The following is a 20,121-nucleotide window of genomic DNA, read 5'->3' on the forward strand; positions in this document are numbered from 1 at the left end:
GGCTCTTGACAGAGGAGTCCAAAGTGAAGGCCCGCTGGGCCGGTTACTTTGAGCGGCTGCACTAGACTGATCCATGAGCTGATGAGTTGGATGTCAGGGATGTTACTATCCCTATTGCTGACCCTCCAGTCAACTGTGATCCACTTTCATTTGTGGAAATACAGGCTGCGGTGAACCGATTGAAATGGTGTAAAGCTCCAGGGCTCTGTGGCATCCATGCTGAACTTCTCAAGGCTGGTGGAAATGCTATACTCATGTCGTTGCATGCAGTTCTGTGCTCTGCCTGGAACACAGACGTCATCCCAACTGACTGGAAGAGGGGCCTTGTCGTCCCTCTCTGGAAAGGGAAGGGTGATCGCCAGGACTGCAACAACTAACGAGGGGTGACGCTGCTCTCAGTGCCGGGCAAGGTCTTTGCTCGGATAATTCTTGATAGGGTTTGCCACCATCTGCTTGAGCACCAGTGCCCAGAGCAGTCAGGCTTTACACCAAAGAGGTCAACGATTGACCGTATCCTTGCTCTTCGGGTCCTCACCAAACACAGACGAGAGTTTGGGCCGGGGCTGCTTGCAGCTTTTATTGATCTCTGAAAAGTGTTTGATTCAGTGAATCGGGATGCCCTCTGGAGGATTCTTGGTCTTCGTGGGGTGCCACCAAAACTGATTGATCTGATGTCTGAACTATACTCTGGTACTGAGAGTGCTGTGAAATGTGGTGGTACCATCTCTGACTTATTTCCAGTTGTTACTGGAGTTCGTCAGGGGTGTGTACTGGCCCCCACACTTTTCAGCACTTGTATGGAATGGATTCTGGGGAGGATGTCGGAGAGATCAAGCTGCGTTGCATCGTTTGGGAATGTCAAGATATCTGACCTTGATTTTGCAAATGATGCAGTCATCTTTGTGGAGACTGGATATCCTTTTGGGGCCCTTGAGGTGCTGAATGAGGAGTCGGAGCCGCTGGGATTACAGGTTTCCTGAGTCAAAACTAAGATCCAGGCTTTCAACGACATCTTGGATGCTGCTATCTTGTCTGTTTGTGGTGAGGATGTTGAGATCTCGGAGAGATTCACTTACTTTGGCAGTGATATTCATGTCTCTGCTGGTTTTGAGTCAGAGGTCAATAGATGTCTGGGTCGGGCCTGGGGAGTCATGGATTCACTGGATCATGGGGTGCATCACTGTCGGTACCTGTGCAGGAGGATGAAAGTCCGAGTCTTCAGGTCTTTGCTGCTTACATGTCTTGCTCTACGGATGTGAGACTTGGAATCTGACCAGAGATCTGAGATGGCAATTTAATTCCTTTGGTACCAGGTCTCTTCAGAAAATCTGTGACTATCGCTGGTCGGACTTTGTGTCCAATGAGCAGATGCTGAGACTCAAATGAGATTTGCTACCTGCACAGTCAGTGAGCATCAGCTGTGGCTGTATGGACATGTGGCTCCTTTTCCTGATGCTGATCCTGCTCAGCAGGTTCTCTCAGCAAGGGAGCCTCATGAGTGGAGGAGGCCAATGGGCCAATCACATGCCTCATGGTTGCAGCTGGTTGATCGGAATCTCAAGGAGATGGGAATTGTGCCAGGCATCTGCCTGGTGGATGTCCAGACAAAGTCCCTTGGACTACCGGCGGTAGGTGAATGCAGCGATGTGCGATAGTCATACTGACCTGTGCTGATTACCGGTAGGGTGATCCGCGTTCATCATACCAACCTATGCCGATTACCAGTACAGCGATCTGCCATCGTCATACCTGTACGGCGATCCGCGTAAGCGATCCCAGCCTGAACCGATTACCAATACTGATTTTGCTTTCGAACCAATCATTTTTAATGGAAGGTGAAGTTAGAAGTAAAATAACCATTATTGTCATGGGGAAAAATCCCCATCTGGGAATACTTTGAAAAATTACCTTGTGTCAATGATGTGTACATCATATATGAATATGTAATTGACTATTGGACTGTTACATATTTTTTTAACCTGCGTAAAGAAAAAATATATACCAGTATGAGCCCATCGATATATCACTATCGGAAAAAAATAGATTCCGATGGAACCAATTTTAAACGAATAAATACAACATTGAATCGGTTTGCTTAACAGTGCATTAAGCTACCACATGGGTTGACAGGATGGCCTCGGGGTACGCACACTCTCCTCTAAGCTGTCTCGCCTGAGTTTGAATCTTGGCCCAGCTATAAACTGTCATCTGAGTGTTTCACAGACTGTGTGATTCATCAAAGTGTGTGCCGTCCCCGTCCCTCAGATGAATGTTAAACTGGGCGTCCCATCTGCCAACATTAGTTGGTGGATGTTAAAGATCCCACGTTGTTCTGAGCGAAGAATGGACGAGCTATTATATTGGCGGCACCACGGCCAAATTCCAAAGTTCCTGCCCAAACTACTGCTGGCAAGGCAATGGCAAACCACCCACTATGACCCTTGCTCAGGAAGCTACTTCGGTGGCACTGACGCTCTGTGACAGAGTATGAGGATTATCAAAAACTTGAACAAACCATGTTAGCATTGTGAATAACAGTAGCCGATACTGAAAGTCTTTGGACAAAAGTTGCAGTGCAAGTCTGTCATTTAATTAAAGAAAAACCTCCGTTTGGTCTTGTGACCGAAAAATAATGTTTAATAAACTTCATAGAGCTCCACCATAAGCTTAAATTTAATTATCTTTGGACTCAATGACATAATTTCTTGCCAAAAATGTTAAATTGGGTTCAAGTCACGACTTTGACTGGGACACTCAATAACATTAATTTTCTTCTTATTCAGTCACTCCAATGTGGTTTTGGCTTTGTGCTTCGGATCATTGTCCTGCTAAAATATGAATATCCTACCCAGTTTGATTTATGGCCGACTCGAGCAGGTTTTCATCAAGGATTCTCCTGTTCTTTGCACGTCCATTGTCCCTTCTATCCTGACAAGCTTGTCAGTCCCTGCTGATGAAAAACAGCTCCAGGACATGATGATTCAGCCACCATGCTTGCGCCAGATGTAACGCTTTGAATTTAGACCAAAAGGTTCAATTTTTGTCTCATCTGACCATAAAACATTTCTCCACGTGCCTGCAGTATCGTTAAGATGCTTTTTCACAAACTCTATATGAGCTTTTAGATGTGTTCTTTTCAGCGATGGCTTCTTTATTTTCAATAATAAGTGGGGGAGCTTAATTTTTTAGTTAAACCACTGATTACATACAAGTGTAACCAATAACACTTATTTTGTAACCTTTCAAACAAATAATTTGCTCCTGAAGTGATTTGGAGTTAATTCGGCAAAGGGGTTGAATACTTATGTGAATGAGGAGAATCTGATTTTTCTCTGTTAATGTAACTTGTTCATATTTTAACTGCATTTTTTAGCTTTATCACTTTGGAGTTTGTGAAGACTCTGCAGATTAAGTTTGCTTTGAAAGCATCATTATTCTAGAAGGGCACTCGGTGGAGCGCATACCTCCGCCCTGTAATGCCTGATCCATGAGAACATATCTGGCCCAATACATTTTTGAAATATGTTACATATCGTTTTTGAGCCTTATCTCTCAATGGTGAAGAATCACTTTAAAAATTCTAGTCGTCGGATCTGGATCCAGATCTTCACCAAAATCTAATCAATTTGTCGTGGTCACACACCCAACCTGTCCACAAAGTTTCATTCGAATCCGTATACAATTTTTGAGATATCGTGCTATATATTTGTTTAGCCCTATCTCTCAATGGTGAAGAATCACTGAAAAAATTATCAGATCTGGATCTGGATCTTCACCACAATTGAATCATTTCTTCCTTGTCACATACCCAACCTGTTCACCAAGTTTTATCCGAATCCATCCTAACTTTTTGAGATAATGTGTTATTATATTGTTTTTGGCACGATCTCAATGTTGAAGAATCACTTAGAAACTTCTATTATCGGGATCCTTATTCAGATCTTCACCAAAATCGAATCATTTCTTCCTTTCACACACCCAACCTCTCCAGCAAATTTTGTCCGAATCCGTCCGCAACTTTTTGAGAAATCCTTTTCACAGATGGACAAACGAACAAACAGACTGGGGTGAAAACGTCACCTCTGTCCATCTTCGGTGGTGGTGTGTTGGAAAACTCAAAGCCTAACTCAAGTAACTCCAGTCACAATACAAGTTGAATCATTTATTTAATACATGATCATGGAGAAAGACAATCATTGCAACGTGATTGCTTTCTGGCTTGATGTTCCAAACATTGATGATGTTCTTATAAAGGAAACAAAAATGGGAGTGTGATCCACTCACATATAAGCGAATTGACCAATCACATTCTGATAAGACAAACGAAACGTTTTCAAGGATGTGGTCATGATCAAAGACTTTAAATATGGTGGGTGGTTTGATTTTGGGGTGGTTTGATACTTTCAAGCTTTATTAGATATTTGCAATGATTCACTGTCCTCCCCATTCACAACTATTGCATAATGTACATTTCATTTCAACATAACAATGCCCTGTGTTCATGTGATTCCTCGAAGTTTACTACACAGCAAATTTATTATTCATCATTCATTAATTAGAATTAAGCATTCCTCTAACTCACTGGTGCCAACCAAAGCAGCTTTATTTAATTTAACTTGCTAACCAAGTGAAATAAATAAAATATTATGTTGTTACACAGTTAACAAACACACTATATATGTTCATTATAAAACAACCATCAGTATGCAATGATCCATTGTCAAGTATATTTGAAAGTATCAGAGCAGCAAACATAAGAGAGGGGTACACATTTCATTTGACGAAGCATGCACTAATAACAAGATCTTTCATCAGGCCCAGATGTGCTTGAGCGAGCACAGGGATTATACGTTCATTATTATTACTAGTGCGGGCCCGTAGGTGAGTGCCAGTATGTGCAGCCCTCTCTCGCCCCCTCTCTCTCCCCCCTCTCTCCCCCCCTCTCTCCCCCTGAGTCTCGCCCTTCCTCTCCCCCCCCTCCTCTCTCGCCCCTCTCTCTCTCGCCCCCACTCTCATCTCCCCCTCTTCTGTCCCCTCTCTCACCTCCTCCTCTCTCCCTCTCTTGCATTGTGATGCCCCCTCTCTCTCATCCCCCTCTCTCTCATCCCCCTCTCTCTCATCCCCTCTCTCTCTCATCCCCCTCTCTCTCATCCCCCTCTCTCCCTCCCCTCTCTCCCTCCCTCTCTCCCTCCCCTCTCTCCCTCCCCTCTCTTCCTCCCCTCTCTGCCTCCCCTCTCTGCCTCCCTCTCTCCCTCCCCTCTCTCCCTCCCCTCTCTCCCTCCCCTCTCTCACCCCCTCTCTCTCCCCCCTCTCTCCCTTCTCCTCTCTCCCTCCTCCTCCTCTCTCGCCCCTCTCCTCTCTCGCCCCTCTCTCTGTAAATGTATTCACAAATGTCTACCAAGCACAACAATTAATTCAAACCTTTGGAAAAAACAGCTTTCAAACCCTTAGGAAACAGCTGTTTCCCTTGGGAAAATTCAAACCTTTGGATTAATTAATAATTTGAACAATTAATTCAAACCTTGGGAAACACTTGGGAAACAGCTGAAACAGATAAAGAACGATATCAAACCTTGCAAAGGCACATACTCAGGTCCCCAGCGTCGATTGTGACGTCATACCAAATGAAGAAGAAGAATTGTGACGTCAATCGTGCAAAAAATAAATAAGTATTGTGATGTCATTCGTGATGTCATAGCCCCGTGTCCTGTCATTGGTCGACAGATAAATTTGCCGTAACTTGGGAACCACTTGGCCAATTGATATCAAACCTTGAAAAGGCACATCTGCGGGGCCCCGGCAATATTCCTGGCAAGTTTCAACCAGATCGGACCGTCAATCGTGCAAAAAAAAATAATAATAAGAAATAAATAAATAAACATTAATTGTGACGTCATTCGTCATGTCATAGCACCGTGTCTTGTCATTGGTTGACAGATAAATGGCCGTAACTTGGGAACCGCTTATCCGATTAATATCAAACCTTGAAAAAGCACATCCGCGGGTCCCCAGCAATATTCCTGGCAAGTTTCAATCAGATCGGACCGTCAATCGTGCAAAAAAAGAAAACATTGTGACGTCATTCGTGATGTCATAGCACCGTGTCTTGTCATTCATCGACAGATAAATGGCCATAACTTGGGAACCGCTCATCCCATTAATATCAAACCTCAAAAAGGCACATCCGCAGGTCCCCAGCAATATTCCTGGCAAGTTTCAATCAGATCGGGCCGGCGGTTGTCGAGAAACGGCGGTCGCGGACAAACAAACAGAAAAACAGATGGACAGACAGACAGACAGACACACACACACACACAGATTACTGGAATTATAGATAGATTCTGTTGAAAGTCATTGGTTTGAAATGTTTGCTCTGAGTGGTCTGGTGGTGGTATTGAGTATTTACTCGTGGATTAAGGAGAGCAGTTTCTCAACAGTGAGAAGGGCAAACAATGGATTAATCAATGATCCTAAGTTTTTGAAAGATATGTTGCAGTTATATGGAACTAATAAGACCACAGTATATTTGAACAGAGATTCTGTCCCACTCATTCGTAGCTTGTCAAGCAAATGTTGTAACGAGTAAAACAAAGAAACTCAAAAACCATGGGCAGTCCACTCTGCAAACGTAATGAGTTCTGACTTTGTCATTGTCAGAGACCTAATAAGCATGTTTTATGCTGCAGGCATTTTGAATCTTTATCTCAACTCTGTGTCAGTGCCTTTACTCATGATGCTTTCTGGCAAACCATTCCTTATATGGAGACAAAGTGACTTTATCCAATGCTTTACAACAGATTTCATACCTCCATATTGTTTGAAAGCATATAAAGAGAAATTAATACAGAATTTGTGAACAAAGAGCACTTATCCCAAAATGAAAAAAAAATTGTTTCACCATGATCAATACAGACACACCAGTGCTTTGCGATAGTCATGTGATCCACAGAGCTTTCTATCATCTTATATGTCATTGATTTGTTGGTGTTGCACATTTCACAAGATGGGATTAATTATTTTACTTCCATAGCGGAGGTAATGACTCTTATGGTGAAACCAGAATTATTTAATTTAATTATTTTGTTGTTGAACCCAATTTCCTTCCTCAGATTCCTTTTGTGTCAAAACAGACGGAAAGCTCTGGTGTCGCCATTGTGCCTCTTGCTGCCAACGTGACCCGAAGTACTTCTTCAGCTTGTGCATCAGCTTCAAGCACATTGCTGCATCTCGGCTGGAAAAGGCCACAACTCTGCCAGGTTGGTTTCCTGGTACACGCGTATATGCCAAGAGTCTTCCCCAGAATTGTACCTTAAATGTTGGAATTATTTGAATGGGAGAAAAACGAATACCTTCCTGATACACTAACATGGCAATAGCAACTTGAATTGTTTTGAGGTGGTTTGATATCATCAATTTATATTTAAAATAAAAAAAACTTTTATAAAATATAAATATATTTTCTTTACTATTTAAATTATAGTTTCTTGATTTGGTTTTCCTTTTTTATAATGTGTACAACTGTAGAAATAATTTTCTGTTTTATTTACTTTTCCACCAGTGTTTCTGTACATAATATCAGCCTTGCAGGCATCACTCTCATCTGAATTATCTTAGTCATTCGTGAAAAGATTTTGTTTTATTAACAATTAATAATTCATGCATGCCTTCAAAATGGGTAACAAAGCTCAGTCCAAAAACACTGCCTTGGGGTATCCTGGCCTCCAATTGAAGGGAAAATGTGCTGACTATAGATGAAGAAAGCTTGCCTTCGATACCATGCACAGGAATTGTAAAAATGTCAGAGATGAGTCTTTCAGATATCTTGAGTATTAATATTCTGAAAAAAAGAAATGGTGTATTACTCCAGGCTACTCCACAATATGTAAATCAGGAATGCATTTTTCTCCATTCATCCTGATTGCAGAACACATAACATTCATTCAATAATCAACTTATTATTCTGTTTTTTTTTTCAGACACATTAATACCTCACTTATCTGGGTAAAGTTTTCTGAAAAAACTGGGTAAAGGTGCCGGAAACTAGAGGCAGGCAACCAAATCTTATTTTAAACCAAATTAAAGTGTTGGAGATGATTTTAGAGGAAGTATATAAACTAGTTTTGTGATTGTTATTCATCATGGGCAGGCATGTAAATATTAATAATTTTCCATTGCTTTGTTTTATCTTTAACCTATTGTGCCGATCCATTTGAAATGAAATGTTTTGACTTTAGAATCAATGGTGAGACGAGTTGTGTTGTGTTTGTATATGCACAGCGCAGAGTCCGAGAGCGTCTCGTGGGGGTGTTGGCTCTTTGTGATGACAAGGGCTTCTCGGCAAAGAACCCACCGGTAGGAAGATCAGCTCGGATAACCAGCTTGTTACTGGCAATGCATTAAAGGCATAAGCTTGGAACATTGTGTCCATATTCAAAATACAGACCAATTACTGCACTCTGTAGTCCCAAGAAGGAAGGAAGCCAGACATAATCCACGCACGAGCATGTCGCGCGCAAAACACACACGCACGCACACACGCACACACACGCACACACACACACACACACACACACACACACACACACACACACACACACACACACACATTATGTGCTGATAAGTACTTACAAAAGCTATTTTATGTGGTCAGGTAACGCTCCAATATCATGGGTTTCTCCCAATTGTGGGCAAGCAATTGTGTTCCGATTCCATTATCGTGGGATTTCATTTCGACCAATCAAAGTTTTTGAGCTGAGACGAGTCATCGTTTGCGTCCCGTGCGTGAATGATAATCTTCCATTACGAGCCTTGTGGTGTTTCTCATGCACCGTATTTAATGAGCCCAAATGTAAAGCGATGGACAACGTTAGTTATTCCAAAAGGCAGAGAATGGTTAGGACTTTGGCAAAAATATCGAGTTCTTACATCATTTGGCTCCAGGAGAAAATGTGGCATCTGTGTGGTCCGCAATTATGGGGTCAACGATTGTAGGTAGAATCTTCCCCATTGTACTGTTCTTCATTCGTAAACCTTCATTGTCTTTATATTCTTCATTATCCTTCAAACCTTCATTATCCTTCAATCCTAATTCCCAAACATTCATTTTCCAACTCCATATTCGAACCTTATTGCAAAAATACTTAATTTTCGAGACCCGGATTCGAACCCCAGTTCTCAAACACATTCTCATGTGCAGCTCATGAAACAAAGCGAGGCAAAGGGATTTATTATGGAACAGGTTTTTAACACCTATGAGATGGAAGATGGTGTCATCTCGTACCTTAGTCCCCAAGCAGGGAAGATTGTGGTTCACGGAAAGGCGATTTAAGGATCGCGTTTCCCTTCTCAAAGGTTGTCAGTAGAATCTTCCCCATTGTACTCTTCTTCATTCGTAAACCTTCATTATCCTTAAAATCGTTACCCTTCTCCATTGTGGGTTGTGGGCATGCTACAAGCACCTTCATCGTCAAGCTCATGTTGCTTTTCCATTCGCTGAATCGCCTTCCCTGCTTGCCCCTTGCCACACTCCACGCCACCCTCTCCCCTCCAACAGCATCATCCCTAGATAAGTCTTGTGGTTTCTATTTACAGTAGAGTACAGTACAAGTACGTAATATGTTTACCGTCACCCACCTCGCTGTGCTGTAATAAATTGAAAAGGTAAAAGGCATGTTTTTGTTTAATTTACATCATATTTATTGTAGTTACATGTGTATTTCAATGTTAACATGCTTTGTATGTACATTTACGTGTTTATTTCAACAGTAATGTGTTTATTTATTGCTAACGTCGATCTTCCTCGATAGCTTCTCGAAGCCCAGAAACTGAACCCTCTGCTTTCCCATTTGCCCTTGGTTTCCATGATCGTTGTTTTAACTATCGCAGCATTTTCCAGGAACCTAAAACCTGTGATATTGGAGGGTTTCCTGTATCACCTTAACTTATAGGCAATTGATTGATGTCCCAATTGCCCGGATAATCAGCTGGGCACCGTTTTTCATCAAGGTTTCCATCCTTTCACCCCAGTATAATATATGCTGTTCTATAAATATTGCATATTTTCCAAAATATATTATTGACTCAAATAAATGTAATTATAAGCAACCCTTTCAGTAAATGATGTAGATGCCGACTTTCTAAGTAACTTGTAGGTTGTTAATTAATAGATCAAATAAATAGAACTTTTCAAAATGTCCTTTTAAAATCCCCAAGTTAAAGTAATCCTTGCATCCAAGCAGGTTGTAGTTTTGAAAGAGGCCGAGTTTGAAGCACTCGAAGGTGCGGAAGAAATTGTGACGCCAGCAGACGTTCCCGAAATCAAGAAAGAGCATGAGAATGATGGTGCTGCAGCCACTGAGCAACCCTTTGGGGTATTCAGAGAGTTTGATTTCCTGGATGTGGAGCTTGAAGATGCTGAGGTGAGCTTTGAGTATGACTCGATCTTTCTTTCTTTCTTTCTAATTATTGCAGCAGCACTGAAAACTCAAGACTGACAAGTTTTTATATTTTAAAAAAAAAGTTATTTATTTTCGATTTTAATTCGTTATTTTGCTTTCGGGCTTGTTGGCTTGTTTCTCTTTGTATCTATTCCATGAAGAATGATATTGTTTATTCAGGTGAATTTAATGGAGTTGTCAAACTTCATTGGTCGAGCATTTATATGACTTGTTTTACCCATCACCAAATTACTCCATAATTACACCAGCAACCAATGAAATATACCATAATCAGACCGTGCCATTCATATAGCTGTAAAAATGAACAACAATACTTCAATGAAACTTTAGCTTTTTTATGTGAGAGTTTTTGTCTAATAGTGGCAATTTGGAAAATATGTACAGTATAATGTACAGCTCATGGTGGAACAAAAATGGTGATTACGGATATATTGACATAGATATAACCAGCATTTGAGACATATCTTCTGAGTTTGATTTTAATTTGGTTAATATTGGAATAGATGCAATCTGCATACCTAAGTAGTCATTATAAAACAATAAACAGCCTATTCTTTGCTTCTATTTTGTTCCCACATTTATCTTTCTGTTAACATGCTATGATCTTGTTGGCTTCAAGGTGTCTAGCAGTTGCTGTTGCTTTCACTTAGAGTGTTGTTTTAGCCCATAATTTCCTGCATCTGTTGATGGCTCATTCTTATTGAGTATCATCACATGTGCTGTACCCACAGTCTGCAGTCACCAATGTATTCTTTTTTAAATGATGTCTTGCATGTAGACTCCCATCCTCAAATACATGTGTGACCTTCCAGCCAGTAAGCATGAAGTTGTTTTCGCCCTGATTATTCAAGCTTTCTGCTCCTCAAATGTCTGCTTTCATAATTTGTCGATACTCCTGTTAGACAGAGGAGGTTGCTTGCTGTCGCATCGGAGGGGTCCGTTAACACAAACTGCCATGAGCTGGATGGTCTAACTCCAAGACCATCAGCGGATTCCAAAACTGCATTTATAATACTGTGTTCACTTAATACTGACCTTCCCCAAGGATCACCCAAACGAGGCCAAACTTGGCGCAATGCACAGGAGGCAGCAAGGTGGGAAGATGTTTCTTTTATCGTCAAAATGGGGTTCATTGAAAAAGAAAATACAAGAATAAGGGTAGACAAGACACTATGAATAAATACATGGGACGGACTAAGTGGTCGACAGACAAGTATGGATGAGGGATATTCAAACTTGTATACAAAAGAGAAATAAAGCAAACCCAACTATGGTGTCGATTACCGGATTTGCACACAAAATAATGGGGCAGGTGAGAGCTTGAAGCAGACATGAAGCTGGTGGCATGCAGGGACGACGATGATTGTGGCTGCAGTGCACATCTTAATGCAGAGGTGTAGAGGTCTGAAGACGATGCAGGGCGATTTCCTCCTGACTGTTCTCACAGCCCTGCACGGCCAGCCACATAAGCAGAGAGAGGGAGAGAACGAGAGCATGCATGTGCAGCCATTTTTATTACCTCTCGGGACCACCCACGGCTGGTCCCCATTGGCTGTTCCTCTGCATGGGGGCAGTGCTTTCCCACAGCATGCATCCCACCCTCCATTCAGGACCTCTCCACCGTCCTTTGTGAGCTCCACAGCTACCCATCCTGCGGGCCTTCGTGAGCCCTCTTCAGAGAACTGCCATGCCTGTCCGTGGCACTTTGAAAGTGTCCAGATTGATTGTAAAGCACATTTTTTGTAAAATTCCCAAGTCCTCACCCAGTCTCGCTCAAAATCAGGAGGTTTTATACAACAAACTTACTTTACACTGTCTTAAAGTTAACACTCACTGTCTCCTCAATATACGTTTTACAATACCACTTACTCTCACATTTTCCCTGTTGCAAGAGTATTCTAAGATAGCTACATGGTCAAACAAGACTGATAAAGCGATGGATGGTACACTGGAGAGCCATCTGCTGGCATGTCTTTGCTGGATGTTCAAGATGTTTCCATGAAGAGTTGGTGAGGTATCATGAACACCCTGGCCATATTCCAAATTCCTGCCTAAACTTCAGGTAGCAATTGATGTGGTTATTTTGGATAGTCTTTGACACCACATTATACTGCTTGCTGTATGACTGCGTTTGCTGTGCTGGTAGCAGCTCCCACACTCCTCTTATAATCAACTTGACGCACAGAGGTGTTTGCATGTCATCTGTGAAAGGTCAGCTTCAGCTATGAAAGGAACTCAAAACGATCCTTTTGTTGTGGAAATCAACTTGCAACCTCTTTTATTTCCTTTATCCACTTTGCTTTCTTGAGCAAACAACTCCATGTTTGTCTCCATAATTATCCAACTTCTTGAGGGCCTGGGATTGTTGGTATAGTTAGGTTAGGTATCAGAGCATGTGCCGGAGCAGTGCGTTGCTGCGTCCACTTTCCGTTGGTACTCCAGGGGCTTCCGTCTCGCCATCCCCCAAGCAGATGCCTGACCCATCCTCATCTCCTTGAGATGCCGATCAACCTGCTGCAACCACGAGTCACGTGGTCCGCCCACTGGCTCCCTCACTGAGATAATGTAAGGGTCCAATTATCTTCCCTTCCTCACATTATTTGTGGAAGCTTCTTGTGTCATGTTTAAAGTTCTGATTTCAAATTAATTTTCCATGTCTTCCCTGATGCCTCTCTTGCTTTGAGACTGCAGTTTGTCTCCACACTCTGTTTCTACCATTCTTTCAGGGTTGATACTAGATTTCTGTTATCCAAGCTTGTTTTCTTTGGGTTGACTTTCTTCATCCACTTCAGCTGATAGGCTTCTTGTTTTATTTTCTCCTGGTTGTTCCTTATTCTCTGCAGCTCGACTGGTTCCTGCAGCTGATATACTGAGCATGCCTCGTGTTGGCTTTATGGTTAGAGTGGTGGGCTTGGGATCCTAGGATCCTGAGTTCAAATCTTCCTTGGCTGTTGAATTAATACCAGGTGGGGTTGACTCTGCCTGTCATCCTTCCGAGGTCGGCAAAATGAGTGCCAGCTTCCTGGTATCCTGTGTCGGAGTAGCGACCCGTCCAGGTTTGTGTCCAATAGCCAAGGAGACTGCTTCGGCAGCACCAACGCTCTGCACAGAGTATGGTCCCGATCGATATGCTGAGACATTGAGCTTCACACATACTTTCCTTGCTCTGACTCTGGATGTTGCATCGATTGGTTAATTATTGACTCCAGACAGACCATTGTTACTGTCATTTGATGGCCTTGTCTATTTTATTTATGTACATATTTTATTCTCCTCTGCTGTGGTGATGTTTGGCTTTTGCGAATCTTCTACAATCCCTCTTTTGTGCTGTGTTACCTGTTGCTTTTCCTCACTTAATTGTACATCTGATATTTCAGCTGTAATTACTCTTCATGTTCCTACTACCTCTTGTTGTGTGCTTCTTTTCATTGTGTTCTCATTTGTATTTTCCCATGCTAATTGCTTTGCCAAATCGAAGATAAAATAAGTATTAAGCAATTGCCATTTAATTTTTCTTCCATCATTTATAACATTGCCATTCATTTAATATACCCTGCCCTCCGATTGTGATCGCAATCTGAATGATCTGCAATTTTAATGGTGGGAAGATATGTAGAATGTTCTTGGGCTTCCATTTACTTTCTTTGACTCGAGTACAGTCTCATGAAAAATGACTGCAAAACCAATGAAAAATGTGTTGTGCAGTAAGTACACTGTTGTCAGATTTCCATTGAATGTTTGAGTGGCCAAAATATCCCAAGTTGTTGGCTATTTTGGCTCATGCAGTGACCTCTCGTGGAGGCTTGGGATAATGCTGTCCTTGTCATTTGGATTATCATATATTGTTCTTATTTTGTGTGTTGACCACAGCACTTAGGAAAAATATGGCACTTAAGGCCCGGTCACACCTTGACGTTTTAGCCAGCGATGGCAACGTGTTAAAATTTATGTAAAACGCTGGCTTACGTTGAACTTTTGATGTTTTTTTTTAAAGATTCGGACGTATTCATAGCGACTTGGTCTTATGTGTAACGCATTGGTAACTACACAGAACGTTTCGTTGTGTTATAGATAACTTATACCAACGAATGCTGAACCTGTTGTCGGCCTACACAACCGATGCCCAACGATAGTCTAACTCAGGCATAGCGCGTTGCACGCATCGCCGACGATGTCGTGACGTAGCCTATTAAAAGGCTGACGCACAACGATTCGAATCATAACTGCCGTAGAAATGGAAGGGTCAAAATCGCGGTCACACCTTGGCGATCTTGCCAGCGTATGCCGACGTAACAAAAAGTGTGTCTAAAACGTTGGGGCACGTCGAATACGGTATGGGTAAGTTTGGTATACGTGAGTACAATGCTAAATACGCTATCATAAGTCGTAGTAAGTAGAGTACGTCGTAAAATTTTGAACATGTTCAAAATTTTACGACGTACTCGGCGTATGACACACGTTCCGCATGCGATGGGGATAAGTTTTACACACGATATGTGGACGCTTACACACGTCCACAAAGGCTACTTATAAGCTACTCATCAGTCGAAACACGTCGCGGTAATGACTTTTTTACGCGAAACTTATTTCTAACTTATGTTTGACGTGCTTTGAACCAATTCTTTACGTAGTCCCAACACACATCGACGTATGTAGACGTATTCCAATGACGTCTTCCGGTCGACAAAAAAAAAAAATGAATGTGTTTCTCGCTTACAACTGCCATATAAAGACGTGTTCCCAGCGGTTTTGGGAATTGGTATATAAAAATGGTGTTCATAAAAGGGGAACCCAACAGTGTTTTCGAGTTCCTTTTTGAGTTGATGTCCATGTCAGCAGTAACAGTATCAGTATCAGTGTTAGTATGAGTATTAGTAGTAGTTTGTTCATGTTGGCAGTAGTAGGTGGGTGTGAGGGGGAGGGTGTGGGTTATGATGGATCGTCCTTGCGTCCGCGTGTCCACGGGTAGGTTCATAGGCTGCCACTCAACGATTTAAATGGCTGCATCTCCACTATTGAAAGTAGACGCTTGCGCTCAACAATTGGATTTTTTTTACACTCAACGACTTTGAAATGGTACCACTCAGCTAGTTTCATTGTTTACAATGAACGATTTAAATTGCTGTCACTCGCCTTTGTTTTTTTTTTTTGTTTTTTTGTTTTTGACGCTGGGGTTTGGAAATTTGAAGCGTTTCTTCTGAACGTGTTAAAACGCTCAAACTCGACTATTTTAAATAGACGCTGCCGATAGACAATTGGAATCATAGCCAAGCTCGACATCGAAGTGTGAACATCCTCGTCATGCCGAAGAAAAGTTTGAAGAATGCTGCAAATAAGTGTCCTGGCCGTGGCCGTGGACGCTGACGCAAGGACGATCCATTATACCGACGTCTTTCAGCCTATGAGTAACTTAAAAGTAACGTCTGTCGATGTGTGGCAACGATCACGTAACGTGCCAACAACACGTTAATCATAGGTTAGAAATAAGTTTCGGGTACGCTAAACATTACCTCGGCGTGTCTCAACTTATGATTAACTTACAAGTAGCATGTGTTGACGTCTGTCAACGATCGCAGACCGTGCCTACAACTTGTGGCCAGCGTAGCGGAACGTGTGAGTCATACGCCGGCATACGTCGTGAAATTTCAAGCATGAAAAAATTTGAGGACAACCGAAAAGTACAACGTTTAAAGCCAACGTACAACGACGTATGGCAACGTACTACGACGTATGCCAGCGTGCTCTTAATGTTATCAAAACTTACCCATAACGTATTCAACGTTTGCCAGCGTTTTAGAAAAAAAATTCAAAAATCGGCATACGTTGGCTAAAACGTCAAGGTGTGACCGGGCCTTTAGTTAGGATTATACCAATTTTTAACTTCATTGTACTCGACAAGATGACATGGAATGATGACCAGGGAAAAGTGGGAACCCACGTTCGGTGTAAACACAGGTCTCACACTGAGCCTGTGGAAAGCACATTAAAGTCGTTATCCTCAATGTGCACCGATGAAACGTTGCTGCAGTCATGGACATCGCCATTTTTCGACTCAAACTTGTTTCAGACCAAGATACTGTTCAGTTTGCCATGTCACAACTTAGCAGTCACGAGATGGCACATTTGGAGATTTATTTTGGAAAATTTCAGATATGATGTCATTTTGCTTATGAAAAGGACTGATTTCATTAAAACCGGGCAGCAGGTGAAAATTTCATTTCAGGACATTAGTTTCAGAGACAGTAGGTTACCCACTTAATTCAAACAAACGTCTCAGGGGAGAGGAGTAGTTGCATGAGCCCTTAACCCTTTGAGGATCGAGGGACACATATGTCCCTAAACTCTGCGATATCTTCTCTGCAATTTTAGATTACTTTATGTTTGTACATTGGCAAACATTGTCGCTAACATTGGGTAAGAGCTTTTATCATTTTCATAATTTATCTTTTGTTTTTTGTTGATTAAAAAGTCGTATATTTCATCAAATTTGTATTTACTCTCGAGTTTCAATAAAAAAAAAATTGAAAGTTAGCCAAACTAATAATTAAATTTGGCCTTCTATCTGAAAATTTCTTTCAAGATGCTCGTGGTCCTCAAAGGGTTAAAGAGCTGTTGAATTGTAGTGTTGTGTTTGTGGGGTAGATGGAGGAACTTCATAGTAAAGGTAAGATTGTAGAGTAGCATGATCTGTGGGCGAACAGAAGACAGCTCAATGTAATTTAAGTAGGGAAACTGTCAGCTTAAGTTGTTACGTGTCACCGCTGTGTTAATTAGGTAGGGATTAAGGCTAATTTCTCCCAGTGTGTGATTGCCCCCTGTGACGTTTCCCTATGTTTTTGCATTTTAAATTTTGATAAAAAGGAATCATGTCCTTAAAGCAACAACCAAGCCAAACGTTCCAAGCAGGCAAAAACCCTGCCTCCAGGAATGACAACTAGCAAACCATGCCCCTGGGTTGGATGATGGATGGGTGTGAGGTCAGAAGGTTTGGGGGAGAGGAGAGTTGTGTGAGGTACGTGATTGGAGGCAAAATAATCTAGCTCGCTGGCTTCCTCTCGACACGGGGAAGAAGGCTGCATGATTCTCATGTTCATGCTGAGGCAAATTTGTTCATGCGCTGGAGCAAAATGCCAGCTATTGACTGTTCGCCTGAGTCACGAAGCATGTACGTTTATAAGGAGGAAGAAGAGTGTGCCTCGTGGCCTTATCACAGGGCCTCAGAAATCGTCTTGTTGTCTGGTCGAGGAGGAAGGTGGGCGTTGTGATGAACGGACTTGGTGCAAGACAGGAATGGTCGGCATATTTGCTCGTGAAAAGAAGCTGCACAGCACTTTCTGGGCCCTTAGCGATGGAATACCGTCTGCGCGGATGACCTCCCATGCGTGACTGCAGAGAACGGCTTGGCGCCATTTTGCGGCTTCCCACCCAGGATGACGTGGTTCGATCATTAAGTTCTAAAAGACCATCTCTGGACAAAGCTTCGTGCCAGAATAAAGAGAGGGAATTTCCTTTTATTTTTTCTTTCCCCCCGTCTGCTTTTGTAACTGTGCTTGGAGGCGCCTTGATTTTAGGCTGCAAATTACCCCACGTTTCATTATGTCATGTTTTGATTTATTTTAATTATTATGCTTTGATTTATTTCTCTTTTGAATACCTGATTTATGTTCCATTGAACCCCTATTTATTACGATTGCTTGTGTCTGTCTATTTGTTGTGGGTTCGAGTATAAACCCTTGTGCCTCCAACCGCTACGCGTGCTTGCTGCCCCTCCCCCCCAGCCCCCCGTCCCCCCGTCCCCGTCCCACGTGTGCCATAATATCCAGGAAGCTTAGCTGCTCACCTCTCAGGGAAAACATTCGGCTATCTGTCCAAGTCAGTCTTAACCGGCGCGGACACAACAGTATACACAATTTTTAAAAACGACTTTTAAACAAATGATATCGTGTTAAAAGTCCAATTCTTTAGTCAAAATAACTGAAATCTTTTCATCAAGAATACATTATCGTATGTTTTCAAGACTAATTCAAACCAATGAAAATTGAAATGCCTTATTTTATACATCCTATCGTGTCCTGCAGTGTCCACACTAATTATCACTTTAAAAACGAATAATATTCGCTTTAAAGGTTTTCTTTATGTGGATGTTATTAGGTGCCTTACTAGCCAGGACTTTAATCCACATCGAGGCTCAACATCACCGTAACGTAATCTTATAAACGGGCATAAAGATATCTTCCTTTGAACAAAAGTTTGGTTCGTGTGAATGAATTGGAGAGTTTATTCTAAATTGGATTTTAACACTTTTCTCACTTTCATTGTTTGTGTAACACCCACACGCTTTCTCTCCTTTCTTCTTAGGAATTACAGGTGAGTTTTGTGTGTGTGTTTTAACCCATTTGTACCTGCTACGTTTGCTTTCTGATACCATATATTTCATGATTTGAAGCACTTGATTCTGTCTTCTTCTTCGTTTTCCTTGTTTGCCATCTTACCATGAAATGTTGACATCACAAAGCATGTGCAGCTTCTTCCTTTCATTTCCTGGTCTGCATTAATGTACTATCTTTGTGCAGTAAGTTTGTAAACTTTCCGAGCATGTTTTGATCAGTAAATCGTCTTTTAGTAAGGTACTTTCATCAGCCTCAAAAAATTATTGTATATAATGCATGGTGCTGTATGACTTGCGCTGTATGTTGTTGCTTTGAGGCCTGCTTATTCGTGCGAGTGTCCCATTTTGCTTTTTCTTTTGCATCGGCAGGGTGAAAGTGTGGACAACTTCAATTGGGGTGTACATCGGCATACACCCGATAGCCTTGATAAGGAAGACCCGTCACAGCGTGGGGCAGCGAGCTTTACTGGTTCTGGAAGCAGTCTCACACAATTACCCGGTGACGACACCGATGACTCGTCTGATGATGAGCGCACAACCATCAATCAGGTCCTCCTGAGGGCCAAGGTCTGTTCAATAAGTGTGGGGTGAATGGTGCTGCCTTAGGAAGGTGCATCAGAGGGTCCTATTTATTACTCACCATAAATTAACTAAACGAGTAATAGGCATCCACAACCATCCTTGACAGTGTTGTCGAACGTCGGCAGAAGTCTTCACTTTTTGACCTTTATTCAGTTTTAAATTGGTTTTCTCCACAACCACTTGACCCAAGGATATATGTATGTATATGTAATATGTATGACCCAAGGTAATCATTTTGTGTTTTACATACTACTTCATTAGAAGGCGATACAAAATGTATATTTGTTAAAGGAAAGAGGAAATGGGAGATCGAGCAATTTTGGCAAAGCAGTCGTGTATCAAGAGAAAGGAATTATGTTGAAGAAGAAATTAATGTGGAGGATTCTACGTGGACAAAGATTTGGGATTGTAAGAATAGCAAGGTACTCGTATGATGCTTTTATAGGGCTTCTCATGGGAGTGCAGTGATTGAGAGGTTCATGAAGAATTCAGAAAGACATGTGTTCTGGGAAGAGTATTGATTATGGAAACTTTTAACTTGACAGGAATAGATTGGGAACAGGACCAGGCAAAGGGTAGAGCAGATGAGGATTTCCTAGATAGAGTCCAGGATTGCTTTTTAAGCCAGTTTGTGGATAAGCCAACTCGTGGGAGGGGGAGGGAGTGCCATCTTGGACCTCTTTTAAAGTCATG

At 41.9% G+C, this 20,121-nt stretch overlaps 1 protein-coding gene across 8 annotated transcripts in view; it reads left to right on the forward strand.

The window, feature by feature from the left end:
* Positions 1-20,121, forward strand: part of LOC147008993 (protein furry homolog-like) — a 395,449-nt gene that overhangs the window by 328,574 nt on the left and 46,754 nt on the right. For 6 of the 8 annotated variants that reach the window (XM_085864332.1, XM_085864334.1, XM_085864327.1 and 3 more), the window contains 4 exons: positions 7,110-7,256; positions 8,278-8,352; positions 10,236-10,418; positions 19,216-19,413. In XM_085864332.1, coding sequence (XP_085720458.1) covers positions 7,110-7,256; positions 8,278-8,352; positions 10,236-10,418; positions 19,216-19,413 — 603 coding nt within the window. The remainder of the gene's footprint in view (positions 1-7,109; positions 7,257-8,277; positions 8,353-10,235; positions 10,419-19,215; positions 19,414-20,121) is intronic. The other 2 variants (XM_085864326.1, XM_085864328.1) reach the window with 1 other exon arrangement.

This window comes from Eptatretus burgeri, chromosome 18 (assembly GCF_056783735.1).
Source record: "Eptatretus burgeri isolate ZD-2024b chromosome 18, Ebu_testis_v1, whole genome shotgun sequence".
NCBI lineage: Eukaryota > Metazoa > Chordata > Myxini > Myxiniformes > Myxinidae > Eptatretus > Eptatretus burgeri.